Raw genomic sequence first — 21,216 nt, 5'->3', positions numbered from 1 at the left:
ATCTGAGGACACGCGTCTCGCGGCGCCCGCCGACGGGACAGGGAGCTTTGCTGTGGGGCACCTCTCTCTCTCCGCGCGCGGTGGAGCTTAGGCAGATAGACACTTGGACAGGTGTGGGAGGCAGACGTGGCAGCTGGTCCCGCAAACTTTAGGAACTTTTCTCCACTCCGACAGCGTGGAGCTCACTGCGTAAAACACCAGGAATCCGTAAACAGTGTGAGCAAATGGTTTCCCTCCAGATGTTGGAATTTGCCTATTAACGTCAAGAGGGCTCACTGGCTTCTGAGGTTTGAAGTAACTTACTTGCTCTTGTGTTGCTAAGTGTATTCACTGCAGACTGCGCAGTGGGTGGGATTTTTTATAGTGATACAAGCGTGATTAGCTCCATGGAAGAGGCCCTTCTTTAGTGTCCGACTCTCCAAATGTTTCATACAGAGGCTAGAATTCACTTAGGCAATGCGATAAAGCAGTATCACCTAGAGCTCTATTTTTTTCTTCAGTACCACAGCAATGATAACTGGTTATTTGATGGAGGTGGTGCATTACCTTGAGGGCCAAGATGACAATATGTCATTTTTGTAGATAACTTTGAGTAGGCTTAATAATGCATGCACAGAGGAACGGGCACTAACTTTGACGAAACTATGATGGGGTCAAGGGTCAAGTTATAGCAACATGTTCTCAGGAGTTTATTAGAGGTAGTAGCAATAGTAGTAGTAATATTTGTTCTGAATTATTTACACTTGATAATTAGCATTTTTTTTATGTTTATGTAGGTATGTGCTAGCTATTGACGCCCAAAATGGTTAATGAAATAGTTGAGGAGGAAACCAATTTTATCAGAGTCCTTTAAGTGTATCTACACAGCTTTATACATTGCTTCTGTCTTTCTTTTCTTTTTTTGTGTAGATGTACCAATGTCTTATGAGTACAGATGTCTTAGCACAATAGCAGTTTTTTTTTTTTTTTTTTTTTTTAGAAGTGATTTGTGATGCAATAATTAATGTAACTCCTTCTTATCTATCATAGCATTTCATGCTAAAATCATAATCAGGATCGGAGATTCACAGCAAGGTTGGACGATTGGTACACGTGAGTGCTCTTCTCACCTCTGGCCCACACAGGTTACTTCCTGCGCTCCAGCCCAGCCCCCACACAGCGCTCCTTCCAGGGCTGCATGCAGCTGATCCACGTGGATGACCAGCTGGCCGACCTGCACGCAGTGGAGCAAGGAACGCTGGGAGCGTTCGAGAACGTCAGCCTGGACATGTGTGCCATCATAGACAGGTAACCTGGCGCATTGCCACCCTACACCGAGCCTGTTCACACTCAGGTAGGCACTGCTGTCACCGAAAAAGGGTGCCAGACTGAAACGTGGCAGGTATTGAGCAGCCAGAAGGCCTGGAATCTGTGGAGCCCAGCCCGGCTCACATCCCTGTTCACTGCACCGATCCTGCTGGGGGCAGATCCACACCAGTCCTACTCACAGTGAGGCAAAGCACACTGATGCTTCAGCTGAGATGTAGAAATGACGTGCCAGCCAGGGCTTAGTTCATTAGGCAATGTGGAACTCCTGCTTCATTATTGTCGCCTGAGAGATTAATTATTGTGCATCATGTGGGCATTTGCGTGATTTTGCGTTCAGAATGGTTTGTCAATGAAGCATTGATTAATAAATGCAAATCAGTTTTCAAAGAATGCCTTTGCCAATAAATGAATAAGATCTATGTGATAGATCCATGCTTCATACTGTCAGGCGGTTTCGGGGAAGAAAATCCAAAGCGTCTATGGCTGTGAAAACAGCGGAAAATATCAAGGGATCAATGCAGTCACCGTTGAGAAATTTCGGTTTTGAGTGCACATTCACGTGAATAACTTGCTCATTTTAGTTTTTGAGTAACATCAAGTGAAATTGTGCCGGTGTCCTTTTTGCCTTTTGCCTTTTTTGGTTATATGAAATTATTATTAACATCTTCACAGCAAAAGCAGCAACAGGAGAGGAGTTGCCTTTTTGAACGGCGCATCTCAGTGTACCATAGTTTTTCACCTTAATGTTAAAGCTAAACAAGCGAAGGGCCACCTCATGCTTTTAAATGTCATTGATGGGATTAGGTTTTATGTACTTCATTGTTTACGTAATCTGCCCCATGCACTTTAAGTAGATTTTTCATGATTGCAATAGCTGTTAAAATATATTGCTGCAGTGGGAATTGGCACAAGGCTCATCTGGTTCTTGGTTTATTGCAGTCACTAATTTTGTTTGCTCCTAAGCATTTCTGGCTAGTACTTGTGTTGTTCTGAGGGTGAAGATGCATTAATGAAATGGATTCAGGAATAGGGTAATACTGTTACTGCCTTTGTTCATCTGTTTTTCATAAAGGACATTGATTTTTTTTTCTTCAAAAAAAATAATAAAAGCTATCAGTGATTTAAACAGATTCTAAAGGTGTCCTTAAACCTTAACCCAAGGCTGAGATGGGCTAGAAAAATTATCTTCTCCTGCTCCATCATACACTGTAAGCTATATGTGATACAACATCACAATACTAACTAACAACTATAAGTTCTGCCATCTTGCCAGAATGTTTGCTAACTGACTCTGGAAGCAGTACATGGTTGAAAGACATTCAGTTTCACCAGAGGCTTGAATGCATGGAGAGTAACAGTAATTAGAGCAGGCATACAAATCCATTTTGCTATCACCGGACTTTGGTGCAGCCAACTTCTTAATTACTCACTTGTTGCCATTGAATCAGGGTCAGCTGGATTATTATTTTTGTTTAAAACGTGGTCACAGGGTAAAGTTGTTCAGCTCCCTGATGGTCAAACATGCCCTTAGCATTTATTTTCTCTTGCTTAGCATTTATTTTCTCTTGCTTTTCCTTTGAAATGTGACTGTGCTTTGTTAAGAAAACCATTAAATATTTGGTGAAAACAAACAAAAGCACAGCTTTTCAGTCAGAAATTGCCCTGCCTTGCAACAGTATATCATTACCATGGATTTTGAATTGTAGTTCATAATTCAACTCATTATAAAGACAGTGATTTCACTATGTGAACACATGATTTTAATTATGGCACAACTATTTTGTTGACTATGGAACTAAAATAAATTATTTGATCGTATTCCTTCAAAGCAGTTAAATTTTATGCCCAAGATACATTTTGAAAAAAATAACTATATAATAACTATACTAAATGTAGTATAGTTATATACTATATAACTGGTCTACTATATAGACCAGAAACTTTTGTAAATGACAATTTTTATAATATTCCATGGTTTCTGCACAGTACAATAATTGCTCTCAAGATCTCCCACCATTTGCCATGACAGTGCAATAATGTTCACCCAGCTATACTTGATTGTGCGAATGGGCTAGACTGCCAGGTCTAGCTTCACTGTAATTATAGGGATTCTGCTGTAATAACAGAGGACTTAGTTACCATGACCTTGATTTTATATTAACTTTCATCAGAACAGGTGTGGATAAAAGCAGCCCTTTTGTACATAATGATTTTAAAGATATGCAGGATGCTGTATTTTTTAAATCGGATTTGTGCCCAAATTTAGCTATGTCTGCAAAGCCTGATAGGAGCACACCTGTTTCTGCTGTCTAGGGACAGAAAGAAATACTCTTGGGTAACCTAGTGTGTTATAAAGGGTTGAGTGTGGTCAAATGCATCTTTTTTCCTCTTATACATGACATAATTCATTTTCTTATCAGGAGCCCCCAGATTACAGAGTATTATAACAATACCCTGTAATCTGTTTTGATTTGATTTTTTTTTTTTTTTTGGATAAAATGAGGTCCAGCATCCGGCTTTGGGTTACAACAGCAAGGTCTCAGCTGGGATTCAAACGTGTGACCCTAGGGGTCAAAGTTAAGGGGCACATACTTCTACAACTAATTTTATTCTTGATTTGGGTTGGGGAACTCTATGCATGTTCTCACTGAGATAGATAACAAGAATAGCAGATGGCAAAGTCACTTATCTGTGCACCACTTGTGGGACTTCATTCATTGTGCTCTCTATGTGGCTAAAAATTCTGCTGAAAGGGAAAAAAGTAAATATTCCTCAGATTTAAAGTTGTAAACAACTCTGACAGAGGTAGATGCTATAAAAAAAATTGTAGTGTGAGCAAGAAAGTTTCTGGCGCATCAGTAAAGCACTGGTTGAAACAGGCATGCCCATTTCTAAATAAATAATTCAAGAAAATAAAGAATTTCTAGAACAAAAACGATGGTCCTTATGTTTTCTTGTCTAACAATGAAACATGTATCTGACAAATAAAATGCATGTGGGGTTAGGCATTACAGATGTGAGGGCTTCAAATTTGTATGCAGATACAAATGCAAATGCATATGCAAACATGGCGCCGCCCGCTGCCAGCTGAAGAACCTCTGTTCATACTGCATTTCATTTTAACAGGGCAGTACATGACTGTATGTATCACCTGCCAAAACAGTTTTGACACATTGTTACTTTTGGTCAATTTGCACTCCAGCTATGACAATATTCATCATCAATCAATCACCAATGGTAGCAATGTTGAAGTCGCCTTGTGTAGCCCCCCTCATTGTTAGAAAATCTGGGAGGTGCGTGAAAGGCAGCATGCCCCCCCCCCCCCCCCCCCCCCCATGCACTCAGCCGTTCTGATCACAATTACTTAATTTTGTTTGAGCAACCTTTATGGTTGCGCTGACTGCAAGAGGCATAAATCTGCCTCAAAGTCATCTGACTCAAAAATGCTCAATCAGCTGTATAGCCTACAAGTTTGAATTGTAGCCCAGTTCTCTTGAGCAACGGGCAGGTCAATGGGCATAGCATCCTCCCATTGCTGTTTATCTGATGGCCAAGGAATACCATGCTTCATGGCCATATTGTGTAGGACACAGCAGGCCAACATGACCTTACACACCTTCTCAGGTGTGTACAAAAGTGTGTTGCCTGTTGTGACCAAACACATCTACCAGCCTTTTAGCGCCTCTGTAGTGCCCTCCATCACTGAGTGAATGCGGATATGTATATGGCTTTATGCAATCTTCCATGGTGTCTGCGGGTTGGCCAGCGGTGTCATCGGCCGGGGTTTCAACACGTAACCCTAAATACCTCGGATGTTTACAGATTCAATCTTGCAATTTTGCAAATAAGATAACTAATAAGACAACTAATTAGTCACCTAGTATATTTGTTCATTGCAGATTAAATTGCAGGTTTCTGTAGTTCGACTGTGATATGTCATTTTGTACACATGAATGTAATAGTGGACCAGTTTATCAGATTCACAAAAAATATCTTGTCTTGATAAAACATGCACTTTCAGATGTTGTATGGGTAGTCTGGGGCAGTCTTAAAATTTGTTTGTAGGCAAGAAATTCCAACTATGAATAAATCATAAAAAATATTTGTCAGTTTGATTGTTCGCCCACCATATGCATAAAAATCATTTGTATGCATGAACAGTGAATCTTGCCCATTGTGCCCATCTTCTGGAAGCAAGCAGGTCAGAATGTCTTCCCTATCATCCACACATAACTAATCTGTGAGCAGTTTAAGGAAACATTATTGCTTTTTACTGTCCATAATAGCTGCGTTATATAACTGTCACTTTCTATTACCAGGGCTGAAATCAGAGAGTAAACAAGCAGAGCATACAGGGCCTGGTGTCTGGTCGCTCGTCTTCAATCAGACATATCCTCCTCCTTCAACGTGCTGGCTGGTTCAGAATACAGACACGTCCCCCCATTCCCTCCTCATCAGGCTGTGCGTTCTGTCTCTCTCTGTCTCTCTCTGGCTCTCTGTCTCTCTGTGTGTCTCTCTCTCTCTCTCTCACTTGCTCCTGCACCCTCTCTCTTGCTGTTCAATATGCCAGCGTGTGAATGTTAAGCATCAGGTTTATTAGTGATGTGTTGTCTGATGGTTATAGGTGTGTGTGGTGTGGTGATTCTGCATTAATACCCCCAAAGCTTTGCATGATCAGTTAAATAGCATAGTAGCTGACTTTTAAATCTCCAACATGAATGCCCTCTTGACAGGTTATGCACAAACAGGCTATTGTGTTTGTGATGGCACTACTGAATGCATTCATTTTCATTTTGAAAGTGCCTACAGGCTTGTTTTACTGCTCCCTTTTCAATGGCATGGGAAGTATGCAACATGTGTCTGATATTTATGCACATGCACAAAATTAAAAGCACTGTACGGCGAACCTTTGCCCTTTGACTAGATGTAGAACACCAACATGTTCTAGCTGTGACACCAGCCCTAGCATTGTCTTCATGACCTTTCATCCATGCCTCAGCGAGTGAGATGCGGATGGTTGAGGAAATAATCCAATTAAGCTGGAAAAGTCAAACGACCGGGGCTGTCCTTGACATCTGCATCACAGGAGCATGAACATGGAGGACAACCTCATGGACCGCATAGCCTTTGATATCACCAGCTCCACTTACATCCTTCCTAATACACCTAATAAGCATTAACACTAACTGGATCGCTGGCTAATTTTATTTCACACTGTGTCCCAGTGTGTGAACGGATTGATTTAAAGGGGACTTTCAGAGGTACTTTAGGTATTCAACACTGACAAGCTGGAGATTATCATTTCCAGATTTTAGTTTTGATCCTTCTCCCAATTTAAAACACCTTTGAAGATGACTGTCTCCTAATTATGCCACAGAAGAAGCCAGCGAAGCCATTAATTGTTTTAACTTTGGAGCTTTAATTAGGGTATCAGACAATGACAAGATGGGGGATGCACAAAAGAAGTTTTCATCTTAATGCTAATCTCTGTGTACTTTTTTCATAGGAATTTAATAGGAATTACATAACATTGAATCTTAGTATGCTTTGTAGTTGAATTAATCTTTTGGTGTATGTCCTTTCAGGGCTGTGCACAGACTTCCTGGATGGCAGGGGTGCAGATTATAAATTTTAAGTTAGCAGTGGTTGATCTGGCAGGAAAGGACACTTTTGACCTTAGGAAAAAATACAAGGATACCCCCCCTCCCCCCCTTCTGTGGGAATATTTCCCTTGGTACTGAAAATATGACATGATATTAAAAAACATACAACAGAGCCATGTCCCCTGGACAGCCACATGTTTCTGGTCTTCCTTCTACCTCAAGCATCTAAGTGGAGCCGTTGATTGGGTGGGACGTTCTTCCAGGTGTTTATCAGTGGCTGGATGAAAGTCATCTCTAAACTCTAAAACCTAAAAGGCAGACTGCAAGTGGGCACTTCTGTGTAATGGGTCTCTTATAATAGCATCCTCAAGAAAATCAGTAAAGGTCTAATGTCATTAATATGACATTCATCATCATTTGCATATTCATGCTCTGCTGCAATGTCCACGCTCCGTTACGTAGTCAGCAGTGGCTTGTTAGACAGTGGCAGGCTTCACACACTCACACAGTTGCAATTACATTCTTGTTGGCAGTGAACTTGATTGGAATAGTGCTAAAATTGCTCATTTTGGGAAAGTGTAAAGCAGAGGGTCCTCGTTTAAAGTCACCTGCGCCAACAGAAATATAAAATGTATACTGACCACATGGCATATTCAACATTTTTCAGAGTCTGCATGGTCTTCGCACAGTTTCCTCATTATTTCCAAGTCCCATTACCAGAAGTGTGATCCCCTCCAATCATGCACAGTAAGACTGTGTTAAAATGGGCGTTACTCTGGTGTCCTTCCAAGAAGAGTGTAGCTGCTCATCCTGGAGAGACTCCAGGCACAAGGCCAAGATGAATGCCAGACAGAACGTGCAGGGCACTTTCAAGTACCGTGAGGAACTGCTAATATAAGCTGGGTAAAGTGTTATATAAGTTATTTCTGTGCAGAAATGACGACATTGCCACCCACTTATAGGTCTGTAGTTTTTTTCTTTATACTGATTACATCAATTAGTAGCCATGTGAATAATAGGCAAATTTGACTTTGGAGTAGAGAACAAAACCTACAGCAGACAAGATTCCTTTATTGAATGCCATTTAGCATATTTAAAATCTTTTTAGTTCAAATTATGAAAATGTATTATATTAGCAGGTATGCCAATAAATAGCAACTACAGATGGAAAGATTTAACTTAGTGTGGCAGGTCTAGTATGTTTACTGTTCTGTGCCTGAGTAGTTAGTTATCTTCTGTATAAGTTTTATAGGGCTGCACTATCATGATAGTCTTACAGTAAAAGTCTATAAAGACCTGTGTAGACCTATATTTAAATGACCTATAAAGGTCATATGTGTGTACAAGATGAGACAAAAAGCTGCAAACATTGTTTCAGTGTTTCAGACATTCAAAATCTTAATTCTCCTCTTTCACGTTCTTTGCTGGCAATGAACGCAAAATAATGCCTCCATCATATTGACTCTTTTATTGTGTCTGTTCGCCATGTATTGAGTATTTGTGTTTTGAGCAGCTTTTGGAAATCCTTAAATATGTACTGAACAGTGTATATGAGTGACTTAGCACCTAGGGCTAATTAAGTCATCGTTTTAATCTTTTAATCATGTTAGTCTTTTAGCATGTAGACCATGTCATTACTTTGTTATTACACATTTTAAAATGAGCCACAGATGTGAATAACAGACCATGACAAATTCAGTGTCAAGTTTTTTTAAACTGATTTAAAAAAAACTTGACATATCCAATCAAACACTTTTTCTTGATTTTATTTTACTGCCTAAAAGGGCATATCCACTGACCTTTAAGAGATGGATTTTTGTGGTTGTTGTGCCTGTGCCCTCTTACACCCCCAAATCTCTGTACAATCACATTTGGGAGAACAAAATGCATTTCTTTTTAGAGTATTAAAGTTTAGTGTCCTATGCTTATACTGGGACAGAATCATTCCTATATTAAAACCCCTGCTTTTAGGAATCAAGCAATAAGCAATAAAATACATTTTGACTCATGTACAACCTGTAATACAGCATTCAAAGCAGTGTAATGGTGCATAATTAATGAAAATATCTATTATAATTTGAATACATCATTCTGAGTACATCTCAGGCTTATTACCAAAGCTTGGCATTCTTGCATTCAAATATTTTAAGAAAATTCCCTCTTGCTTTTTGAGTTTTTAGGGTAATGCTAAAAAGCGGCTAAAACAGCCTGCAAAATTCTATAAAGAACTAAGGAGGCGTCACATGACAACAGGCAGTGCACTTCAGCCGCAATTATCAGGGACACACTAAGAATATGATTAACTTGATTCCAACTATGATATAATGTTTAATTTAATTAAGAGCATCGACTGTACTACAGCATTGTAGATCGAACAGCGTCAGCAGTTTCAAAATACTTTCAAATAATTATAGTGAGTAATGGTATTTTCCTTTAATAAAGGGTTGTATTAAATACTAAATACTTAAAATGTGGTTTGTTCCATGTTTTAAGAACTTGGCTAAGGACATATCTCAGTTAATTAAGAGAAAACAATATTTAAAACATAAAATCCAATTTACCCCTTCAGGTGGAACTCTACTTTTAAGAATCATCCACTTATAAGAATCAAATTGGATGTGGTGTGATTTTTATAAGCAGATTGCACTTTATATATCCATTTATGTACCACTTAATGGAGTGGGAACTGCATTTCAAGCAGGTCTTGGTTCAACAATCTGGAGACATTAAGCCAGTCTCCACCCTTATATATTGAAATTCCTTTGCTTCCTAAATGAAATGTACTTGTGATTCCTGAATGTGCAATGAGCTGTGTTTCTATTCCTGAGCATTATTTGTACATGGTTTGCTTGCTTAAGAATGGCATGACTGGTACATTTAATGAATTAGTGTCATAAGTAAGTGTCATAAGTTTTTATGGCCAAAAAAATAAAATCACAGATGGTCATTGAAATATATATATATATATATATATATATATATATATATATATTTTTTTTTTTTTTTTTTTTTTTTTTTTTTTGAAGATGAATACTTAAAAAATGCTGGATGTAGACATTAAAGGTAATGTCTTTCCAAAGGCAGCAGTTTGAGATGCAACGAACTAGCAACAAATTTTAAGGTACAAAGTGTCAAAAGTACCATTCATAGTCATTTGCATAAATGTGCCATTCGTGTTTGGGTTTTGAGGAAGAAACTCCTTCTCAAGGCAAACCAAAAAAAATAAACTACAGTACATCTGAATGACAACTGGAGGCATGTCTTATCCTCAAATGAAAATGTATCTTCTTGTGGTACATTAGATGTAAATAAGGCAAAGATTGTGCTGAGAAAAGACCTTTGCCACCTGTGAAAGGGGTCTGTGATGTTTTGGGGTTGTTTTGCATCTGCTGCATATGTTAAGATGGAGGGGCTCATGAACTCCAGCGCTTACCAGAAAACTTTGCGGCCCAAAACGTGGTTATCAACGTGAGAGTGTGGCATAATTTACATGTGTTAACATCAGCACTGCAGAATGTGAAATTACAGTGAAATGCATCTTTCTTGTGAGTATGTTATGTTTGGCATTTCTTCACATTTGTTTTCACACGAAACAAATCCGTTTCCATCTTATTACACAACAAGCTAGGAGAGGAGAACATAAGTGATATGTGAAGGGCCGGAAGCTTTACATATTTACACCCTCACAAGACTGTCTTGTGCCTCGTACTCCATCATCCCCCATTCATGATATGATTAGGTTTAGGTAACTTAAGAAATCCGTGGCTGAAATAATGTCTTTTCAGGTCTGGCATTTTTAAAAATGTGTTTAAGGGGCTCTGTGGCAACAAATCAAGATGGAAGGGATGTTTTTAAAACTGTTTGGTGTTGTGGTGACCTTTAAAGGTGGACATCACCTTTCATCACCACACCACTTTAGATGCAGTGGATCTGCAATGGGCAGCTGGTGTGAAGCTACTGATCTGCTAAAAGTGCAAAGGGTGTGAGAGTATGAGCTTTTAGGGAATGTGAGACAAAGGGAGGGGGGGTGGAGAGAGGGAGACAGGGAGAGAAAGCAAGAGAACAGATAGAATTCAAAATGCAGTCTTCGGTTGAACAAACAAACTACCCAAACAGAGACCTGGGGGCAGAATTAAACACACAGCGAGGAGATACGCTTGCTTTCCTCACATCTATTTGCTTGGAGGTATCAGATTTTGAGTTCTCCCAACAGCCGTTTTGAAGAGCTTGTTGACACTTTCACGCCCAAATGCAGCAATCTAGAAGTCTCCTGTGACCATGGCTTGTTGTGTCAGTTGATGATATATAAGGCAAGTAAGGTGGAGGCAGCCCAGTGAGAGGAATACAACAGATATATTTGGTGGAACGCCTGTAGGCAGTAGGGAGGACAGGTCACTGTTAATTCACAGGCATGTGTTACTCCATTGGGAGGTTTTTTTTTTATTGTGATTGCTGTAGTTAAAAAAAGTCTTGCAAGTCTAAAAGTTATATGTGGGCATGGTACTGCGCAAGGGGGGCTCAGGGGAAAACTACACAATGCTTCTAAATCTGAACAACATGAGTCATGTTGATATTAAATGCACAGTCAATATGGTTAAATTGTGAGGCTTTACGTGGCGACTGTTACCGGAATTTATATAACAGCATGGTAAACAGGCGTGTGGAGAAGTGTGCTCTCCTCATAACTCTACATAACTGGTGTGTGGTGTTATATCTGAAAACAGTGTGGCTCCTCTCTCTCTTACTTTTCTCCTGTTTATCGGTTTCTCCCAGGTGCGTGCCCAACCATTGTGAACATGGGGGCAGGTGTACCCAGACCTGGGACAGCTTCAGCTGCGCCTGTGACGGGACTGGATACACGGGGGCCACATGTCACACCTGTGAGAGAAGAACACATTTTCTCCTTCTACTGCTTATACATTTTGAGCATAGAGAATGTTGGCTTTTGTAGTGAGCTGTGTTTTCTTGATGCTTGTTAAGCGCATGGTCATGTTTTACACGCTTGAGTATGCGCATTTCTTTTTTTTTTTTTCTTTCAAATGCTATGCTAATCTTTGATTATGAGAGTCATGTCTGAAAATAACACAATCTTAAATTCAAGTGTCAAATTTATTGTTTGTTACCGTGCTGCCCCCAGCGACACAGGAAGAACAAGAGCCATGCATCACTTCTAGCATTAAACAAGAATTGTGCAAAGCAGTGGATGCCATGGGGACTTTAGCGGAAAACACATACACGAGAAGTACATTAATGTCTTATTGTTCAGATGTGGTTTTATCCACATGGAATTATCTCTTTGGCTACCAAAGTAGAAATCTATGCGCAATGTCATTCTCCAGTGCCGTTGCCACACCACAACATAGGAAGATCTCAGCGCTGTAATAAAATTATATTGTCAGTATCAATCACAGACAGGAGCGAGCAAATCCCTCTTCTGCCCTGAAAACACCTTGTAGCAGTTGTTTCCAGTCACCTTGTGAGTTCAGTGCATAGGGCACTGAGTGATGAGTCTAACTTTGGCAGCCTGCTTAACTCCAAGTAAATCTTTGTGTGAATGTACAGACTCTGCTAACGTCGCGTATGTGTGTTAGGAGCCAGAGAATGAAACCATAAGTGTGAGACGTATGTAGATATTCAACAGTTTCCTGGTGTGCTTCAATGTCAAATTGCATTCAGTCATTAGAGCATCCTGATCATATATGGTCATGTACTCAACTTCATTATGTAACGGTTATCAAAGGTAATGTACAGTCTAGTGCCAAATTCACTGTAGTGACTATAAAGGCTGTAGACTCACAAAGATTAAAATCTAGGAGTCATCAGAATACTGTTCAGAATGTTGAAAAGACCATTAAATAACTGAAAAGAGACAGAGTATGTATTAAAGTGTGTCTTTATTTAGCACAGCTAAACAGGATAAAAATAAACATGTTCCTGACAGTGTATTTTTAAAATAATGTCAACTGAACAAGATCAGGAACACCATATATCAACAGTGATGAGCTTTGGTGTCTGGAGTGCAGGATTGCTCCATCAGTACTGGTATTCCACATGTGGGCTGTTTTAGTCTGTCCTAACGATGGTTTTTGTCCCTTTCTGGTGCAGCTGTCTATGAGCAGTCCTGTGAGGCATACAAGCACCTCGGCAGGAGTTCAGACACCTACTGGATTGACCCAGATGGAAGTGGACCCCTCGGGCCCTTCAGAGTTAACTGCAACATGACTGGTAAGAGACTTAACTAGAGATAGGTTTAGAATGTGTGCAACATGTACATCATTTTGGGTGCTGCATTTATTGACAATATTTAGAGTGAACTGCATTGTGCGGTTATTAGGATAAGGACAGACTAGGGCTAGGGGTATGGGGTATGGTCCTTCTTTGGCCTTGCTGAAGAAGAACTGAAATGTTCTGGAACATGCTTTCACAGTTTTCATTCCAAAAGGGTCCAGTTTTCAGCTGGAAGAATGCAATTACTTGTTCAAACATTGCATTCAAAGTAGGGACTTGAAAATATGCAAGATGGGTGTCCATTCTGTACAGAAATAGCCATCCTAATTTTTTATGCATCTTTAGTTTGATATGACTCTAGATTCTAAAACTTCAGTGTCTTTACTGATGCATTCATTCTAGACACCATATTTATATTTACATCATAATTATATTGCTAAGATAATAGCATTATTTAAAGCAAATGTTGATGTAAGCGGTAGCATGCATACTGGGAATGCCAGATACTTTCTTCTGGTGCTTCTGCAGCAATCTTCAACATAATCAGCCCCTTAATATTTAAATTTCTGATATAGTGCACAAGTCCTTTAGCTCCAAGACATCTAATTTTGGAGCATTGATGAAATTACAGGTCTCACACACTGTTCAACAGTAAGAGAATCCACTTCTTCAGCCCTTCCTAAGGGTTGACTTTACATTTGCTCCTTAATATTTATGACATGACATCACAACATTTGCTTGGAAAGTGGGGCTGTTGCCGGATCGTTGTGGAGGATTTAAAAGATTTGTGTGCACAATTCTCTAGCCTTCTGTTGTTAGGATGATGGGAAGGGATTAGAGGAATTCTGTCAGTGCTGTTTTTTAGTGGTGTTCAGGGAATCGGCCCTGTAAATGTGTGGCACACAGCAGTTTTTAAAATCTGTTCTGAAAAAAATCCACACCTATCCACACACCTGGTTTTGTGAACGTGCTTTTTATTATCGTAACAGAGGCACTTTAGCCATAAAAGAGCAGAGTAGGATATGAAATATCCACAGCCTTTAGGATAAGAATATGGTACTTCATACTGTATGCGTCACATAAGACATGAAAGTTCAAAAGCTATTTTTTCAGTTAAAGCTTGTACTGAGACCTATAATATCGCATATGATTATCTCAATGGATTAGAAGAAAGTGGCAGTCAAATGAATATCACCATTGAAAGATAGCTGCCATGGTGGCTGATAACAGAACACTAGCATCCCTACTTGTAGGGATTCTTCAAAAATGCTAGTAAAAAAGAGGTGGTTATATCATGTTAGTCAACGACTAATATGTGAAATAGAGGATGCTTTTTAAGTGTTCATACACACACAGTGTGCAGTGTGACATGTTTAACTATACCAAAAAATGAGATTTGGCTGAAAATAGTGACATCAGAGCAGCATTATTACAGTGAGGCATGGAAAGAATTTCACAAAAATGGAGCACCCTGAAAAAAATGTACTCTGCCCCTTCCCCTGCCTTCAAGGAACATAACTAACAGCAAAAAAGGAAGCAACTAACCTTGCTGTGGGGCAAAGGAGGGGTAAAGTGTTTTCCTAATGTAGATGTGATGAGAAACAAGCCTTGAACAAGGGTTCAAAGGTGTAATATGTTTTCTGAGGTTGATGCATGCTGCCAGGTAGTCACAGAATATGAGGTCTCTCTGAGAAAACCTTTGGTCTAAATAAGAGGTAGTGTCACAGATAAATTGAAAAGGCCTTTACACTTGTGTCATCACTTTTATGACAGTCACAGAACATGAGAGATGGATTCCTGTTGAGACCCTTTCCAACCTCTCATATTCACACTCTGGAAGTGCATTGACGGCTTGTCAATAAAATGGTACTTTCTGGTCTGATCTTCAGTCTCAGTTATGTCAATCCCATTATCACACAGACTGAATGGAGCCTAAAGCCATCCATAAGATTGGCAGATCCAGTGGATTTAAAATTAACATTTGTTAGATGAGGTGAAGTGTACCATATGTTGTTGGACAACATAGATGTCTATGTCTGTGTTGTCTATGAGAGAAATGTCTATACATTTGGTTGTTGCAACACAGCGACTGATCTGAAAGAACCAATCTCACTTGGGCCAAGCCATATTTCAAATCGTCCACTCAGCTGCGGTGGTACTTACCATGGCATCTCACTCAACCTGTGTCTTTTCAGCATACACTTCACTGAAAGGTTATTTGCTCATTACTCATCTGTCAACTAACCAAGGTTATTGCATGTATCACAAAGGGATTTTCCCTTTAAACACATTTTACAATCAGACCACAGATTTTTTGTTGATAAATAACTGAATGACATATGTATTCAGTGCCATAACAGATTTAAAAACGGTATTATTCCTTTTTAATATAATACCTTTGAGCAGCAGCAGCCAATTTAATTTGCTATGCACATCATTTTGAAATAAATAGTTCAATTCACTTGGTCCCTAAAACATTGTCTCAGTATTAAAGTGCTCATAAAAAAATGGACAGAGGAAATGTTTCTTATTTCTTGCATGATTATCTACCAATGTTTTTCCTTCTGCAATTATGTGTCAGTACTTGAGGTACAACACACATATGTTCAAACTAGTCCTGAGGCAAAACATAGGTCATTGAGAGACCTTATAGGATGAGACATTCCAATAGTCATAACAGAGCAGTATTTTTCTGAGTGAAGACCATTGAGATGCAGGTACACCAATAAGAAAGAAAGAAGCCCCCATTCCAACCCATAGGCAGTCAATATGTCGAATGAGTTGCAACCGGGCACCCATTAATCAAGTTGCTCTGCTGCCACATACCACCCCTCTCACAGCAGTGATCACGCTCAGTGAACCACTAGGCATAATCAGTCAGATGTAGATCTGCTGCAGATTTAGTATGGTAGATGGTAAGATGGTATTTCAGATTTCCTTCTAATACTTTGCTACCTGTGCTTCTACATCTGTACCTTCTTAGCGTGCCTTCAGTTTCAAGGCAATGAAATACGGCACACAAGATTTGTCAGACTTGGAAGAATTAGTGTGTGCTTCAGGACAGTTTAACTTGAACATAACTTTCCTTAAACATGTGTATATCTCAAACGATAATTTTATTAGAGCAGCCTCATATACTTCCAGACAGTTTTAGTGTTTCAATGTCCATCAAGAGGATGTAGAAAAATCTTGAGTAATATACAATAGTACTGTTGGTTTTATAAAAGGATCACATATTTCAGCATAACAGATTTTCTTTTAGTATCCACTATGGCTCAACTGCTGTTTCAACCTGAGTATTCGTAGGATACTCAAGAGAATTGGTAAAGGAGGTCATAATGCCCTTCCTTAAACAGCACATGACCTATTTTACATTAAGGGCAATCTATGTCTTAACCTCAGTTATATTTCATGGCCCACCCACTGAGGAGTGGATTAAAAGACATGAAATATGATACTCAGATCCTCAATACCTGCCTATCTGCAAGCAATTTCGCAAGCGAAACGGTGTGGAGCAGGAGACAGAATCAAAAATGGCGTGCATGTATGTCAATGAAGATGAAATCCATTTAAACAGCTGTAATTCATTCATTTTCATGCCCTCTAAATGACATCGCCAATTTTATCATTGCCATGTGCCATGTTAAAAAGCATGATGTTTTAATTAGCAAAGTTATAAGGATCTGTGAAGAGAATTAGAGAACATTTTCCCATTTCAAACCCCATTGCAAGACATTCCCTTTGGGCACTCATTTACAGCCATTTTCAATTAAGTGTAATATCAATGGCTTAGGCATGTTTTACATAATTCCTCTACATTTCCATCATCTGAAAATTTAATTTGCAAAAGCTAGCCAGCATTTCATTGGGCTTGTACTTTGACTAGTATTCTAGTGTGCAGTGTGTAGTCATTTTCAATGACCAAAGCTAATTTTCAGTTCCAAATATTATAGAATGTCAGGTTTATATATTTCCACCATGCACCTCAGTATGGGTTATTGATCAAAATAAATACTCGTGAATACCATAAGCATGTTTAATAATCTCTGACCTCAGCTAGGTAATACAATGGAACAGTTCACGTAAGGGACCACAGCTGCCCTTATGCCTGACCAAATCCGCTAGGCTCACGTAAGCCAGACTTGCTTTTGTTCCTCAGAGGACAAGGTGTGGACAACGGTAATGAACAACCTACGACCGCAAACGTCTGTGACAGGCTCCAGCCGGGAGAAGAGGACCGTGCTGCAGCTCAACTACAGTGCGTCCATGGAGCAGGTCTCGGCCATCACTGGCAGTGCAGAGTACTGCGAGCAGCACGTGGCCTACGCCTGCCGCATGTCCCGCCTGCTCAACACCCCAGGTAGGAGTGCGCGTGTGTGTGCGTGTGTGTGTGTGGTGATGTGTTTTGGACTCTGTGATCGAGTGCCTGATGTATAGTAGTATACTTGGCTTCCCTTGTCTAGTCAGGTTGCGCATGTTAAGTTGTGGTAGGGCCTGAATAGTGTTATGCTCACGCTCACTGGTCTGGGAGTGTCGTTAGCCTGGTCTGACCCTGTTGCTCATTCAACTTCAGCGGATGCGCTTATGTTTTATTGTGCTGGAATTCGCTTGAATGTAATGTAATGAAATGTGTGTGTGTGTGTGTGTGTGCCTGTGTGTGTGAATGTGTATGTATAGGTGGGTAGGTGACTGCCTGTGTGCGTGTACACACACATTTATACAAGAGAAATACAAAAGGTAGCTTCATATTCCTTCACGAGGCCTGTCTTTAAGTGTACAATCTCACTTGTGTAACCTGCTTTGCATTTCTGATGTTGACTCTATAGTGTTTCTGCTGCGCAAACTGGATTGCAGCTTTGACTTTGGTGCCGTTGTTGTCTGATCAGGATGGATTGTGAGAGCACACTGGGAGAATTCTCCTCGGCACCAGCCGCTTCCCTTCAAAAACTGAATTGGATGTGTCTCCCATTCACTTCTGCTGCACCTCCTCGGGCTGTGTGGCTTTGCTCGCTGTGGTTTTCCCTCTGTCTTAAATGTGCTTCAGGCACTTTCCCGCTCTGCCGTCTGAGCGTGGCGTAAGCTACCGATCTGGGGATGTCATTTACATGGCTTTTGTGATACTAATCTAAGTATAAGTATTCCATTCAGTCTCCCCCTTTTTAATCCAGCGCTCGTGCTGCCTCTCCACTCTCCATGGTGCCAGTGTTCATACCAGGTCTACCCGCTGGGGCTCATCACCTTATCCGCATCAAACCTCTGAAATGCAGCGCCTCGATGTGCCACAAAGGACAGAATGGGCTGCCTTCTGTCCTTTTACGCTGCGATTCTAATAGTTTCAGTGACTCTAACAGGTTCGGTACTTCCTCACCTTTTTCATCATCGTTTTTTGCACCGAGTAAATGGATTTATTTTTAATCCAATGAATCGGTACGGAGGAATGCACGGACAGAAATGTATTCTGATTGAATATGAAGGGAAGTTCCATAGTCAGTGCTCACATAAACAAGAACACAAAGAAAGGGGTGATTGGGATCAAAACGTCTTGCTCTGGGAGACACCTTGACAAAGAATCACAAGAATACCAGATCGCAAATTCATTTCTTTGTCAAATCTTTTGTGTGGCTGCAGCAACTATTTATCAGTTAGTCAAATGTTCACATTCTTACCAGGGAAGATGGCTGGAGTAAGCAGGCTAGCTATCAGCTCATAACGCTTGTTACTCTGCTGTGAAAATGGTTATGGACAAAAATGTGGTGTTCTGGCTGAGGGACTTGGCTTGGAATCACAAAGTGCACTTCAAAGGTGTAGCACTGCCTCTGTGCCTGTAAGCAATGTACTTAACCTGAATTGCTTCTGAAAAATGTTGGCCTCCATAAATGAATAATGGATAATGTAGAATGTGTGTGTGTGTGTGTGTGTGTGTGTGTGTGTGTGTGTATGTGTGTGTGTATGTATATATATATCAAAATATGCTAACTGCAGTGCTATAACTGTTAGTAAGTATAACTGTCATTAAGGAGCATCCTACCTTTACATTGAATATAACCCAATAAATCATTAATTTTAAAAAGTGAGAAGCAATTATCAAAACTTTCATCATCTTTTGTTCGTGCCATAATATGTAGTGGTCATGTTATTTACTTTTTTGCTCTGTAGAGCATAACTTTTCTAATGCACATATCCTTTAGTGGAGGACATCCATTTGTCTTTGAAATTAAAGTTTTTAATCATTTAAACTCCCCTATTGACAAAGCTGTTAGCATAGCGAGTAATAATGAGATTTATCTTCTCCAAATCGTTCAGCTAATGTTGTCGGCATGACTTTCTTATTGACTTTCCCCACAAAGTAGTAATTATTCATAAGGCATAGAAGGTGCGGCGGAACTTTGCTGGCGTGAGTTGGAAGCCCATTGGCCTGTCTGAGTGCAGTCTGTTTCCAGCCCCCGTAAATTTTATGAAGGACATTAAGATGAGGCAGTCAAGCTATCAGGTGTTTAGTGCACCTTCTCATCGTGTCAATTATTCAGAGTTATCAAATTACCATGATTACACTGCTGGAGGAACCAGAGGAATCAGGTGTATTTTTTTCATCACAGTGCCCTCTCTTTTTGTCCTCTTTCTGGGATTTCTCCCTCAATTTCTATATTTTATCTTCAAAGCTGGCAATGCTGTTCATTTACTCATACTCGTGCTTTTCAACGGATCATTCACGGCACACATCCTAGAGTACTGTTGTCGAATATGAAAGTAACACGCCAATTATTTGAATCTAAGGATTTTGCTTTCTTATGTATTTCTGGATGCAAATACCTGCATCTAGATTGAGGAATATTGGAAGGAATTCTTAAGCGGCGCCTTGTAACTGTTGATTACTAAAGTGCGAGTGCACATACGCGTGACCGCATGTCCACTCATGATTGAGAGCATATGTTAAATAGTCAGGTATTAGTCCGCTAGACCACAGCTTGCCAATTAACCTTACTAGGAATGCAGTGGTTCAGTGCCACACAGCGAGCAGTTTCACATTAAGTAGTATATCCTTAATCTGATGGATGGTGGGGAGGAGGAGAGTCCAATTAATTTACATGGATGAAACGGACAGGGAAGTGGAAAAAAAAAAATCCCCAAAATATGCTTCATAAATTGTCTGTCAGGTTCAGTCGAATTAATAGAAGGCTGGCTTTCCACTGGCAAATGAAGCATTAAATCAAAATTGTATCCAAGGTGCATTAAGTCCAGTAATTGAGAACTCACACTGTAATTGTCCTAATTTCATGATTTACCCCCTCTCTGGCTGAGAAGGCTCTCGCCACCCCGCCCCTCTTGTTTGGTCTCGTGCCTGCTCGCGGGCCCCTCGGACCTCGTTCTCCTTGACCCCTATTAGCCCCCGCTGCAGAACAGAAGGTGAACGATGTTTGGTGTCGCCGTCTGCCCCTCTTCATCCCTCATCCCACAGGCAACGATGGGGCCTCTTTGTTTGTCGCTGTTCCACCGACGTGATGAGAGATCTATTTGTGTCCGAGTGGTGCCGTTTATTACTAAATGAACTGCATTCGCCGATGATTAGCTGACTGTATGTTGCACAAGAAGGGCTTCGAGGTTCAATCTGAATCAGGGCAGTCATCTGGTATTATGGTAAACAAAGCTGACCTCGACAGCAGAGCAGAAAAGTAATCCCGTGCCGGACAATTGATTGCAATGATCGCACTCTGGCATTTGATGATAGCTATTTACTGTAAGCAGTTACCACAGTTGAAGTTTGTGTCAAGGTCTCCTTTCTTCACCTTCAGAAAAGTGTTTTTTTCTTCACGTAACAGAGTCAGTTTCTGGCTCCACGTTGCAGGATGACTAAAGGAGGCAGTCGTCGTCTGCAGTTGACTGTTTTTAAGAGTTATTGTCTTCGACTTTGCATAATTGACAGGGTGAAAACAGCTGCACTCTGTCTTCTGTGCTTAAATTAATCTATTATTTATGCGTATGCCATCTAGAATCATTTCCTTTCTGCTTAAAAGCACTGAGTTTATCAAAATGGAAAACATGTCTATTAGTAAGACGCATTACTAATCAGAAATAAGTT

At 40.2% G+C, this 21,216-nt stretch overlaps 1 protein-coding gene across 2 annotated transcripts in view; it reads left to right on the top strand.

Annotated features, from left to right (window-relative positions):
- Positions 1 to 21,216, top strand: part of LOC118768879 (contactin-associated protein-like 2) — a 326,697-nt gene that overhangs the window by 193,411 nt on the left and 112,070 nt on the right. For both annotated transcript variants that reach the window (XM_036515856.1, XM_036515848.1), the window contains exons 10-13: positions 1,125 to 1,287; positions 11,685 to 11,791; positions 13,017 to 13,136; positions 17,299 to 17,499. In XM_036515856.1, coding sequence (XP_036371749.1) covers positions 1,125 to 1,287; positions 11,685 to 11,791; positions 13,017 to 13,136; positions 17,299 to 17,499 — 591 coding nt within the window. The remainder of the gene's footprint in view (positions 1 to 1,124; positions 1,288 to 11,684; positions 11,792 to 13,016; positions 13,137 to 17,298; positions 17,500 to 21,216) is intronic.

The sequence above is a fragment of the Megalops cyprinoides genome, chromosome 2 (assembly GCF_013368585.1).
Source record: "Megalops cyprinoides isolate fMegCyp1 chromosome 2, fMegCyp1.pri, whole genome shotgun sequence".
Lineage (NCBI taxonomy): Eukaryota > Metazoa > Chordata > Actinopteri > Elopiformes > Megalopidae > Megalops > Megalops cyprinoides.
The sequence above is the reverse complement of the archived record's forward strand: the minus strand, read 5'-3'. Positions and strand labels throughout refer to the sequence as shown.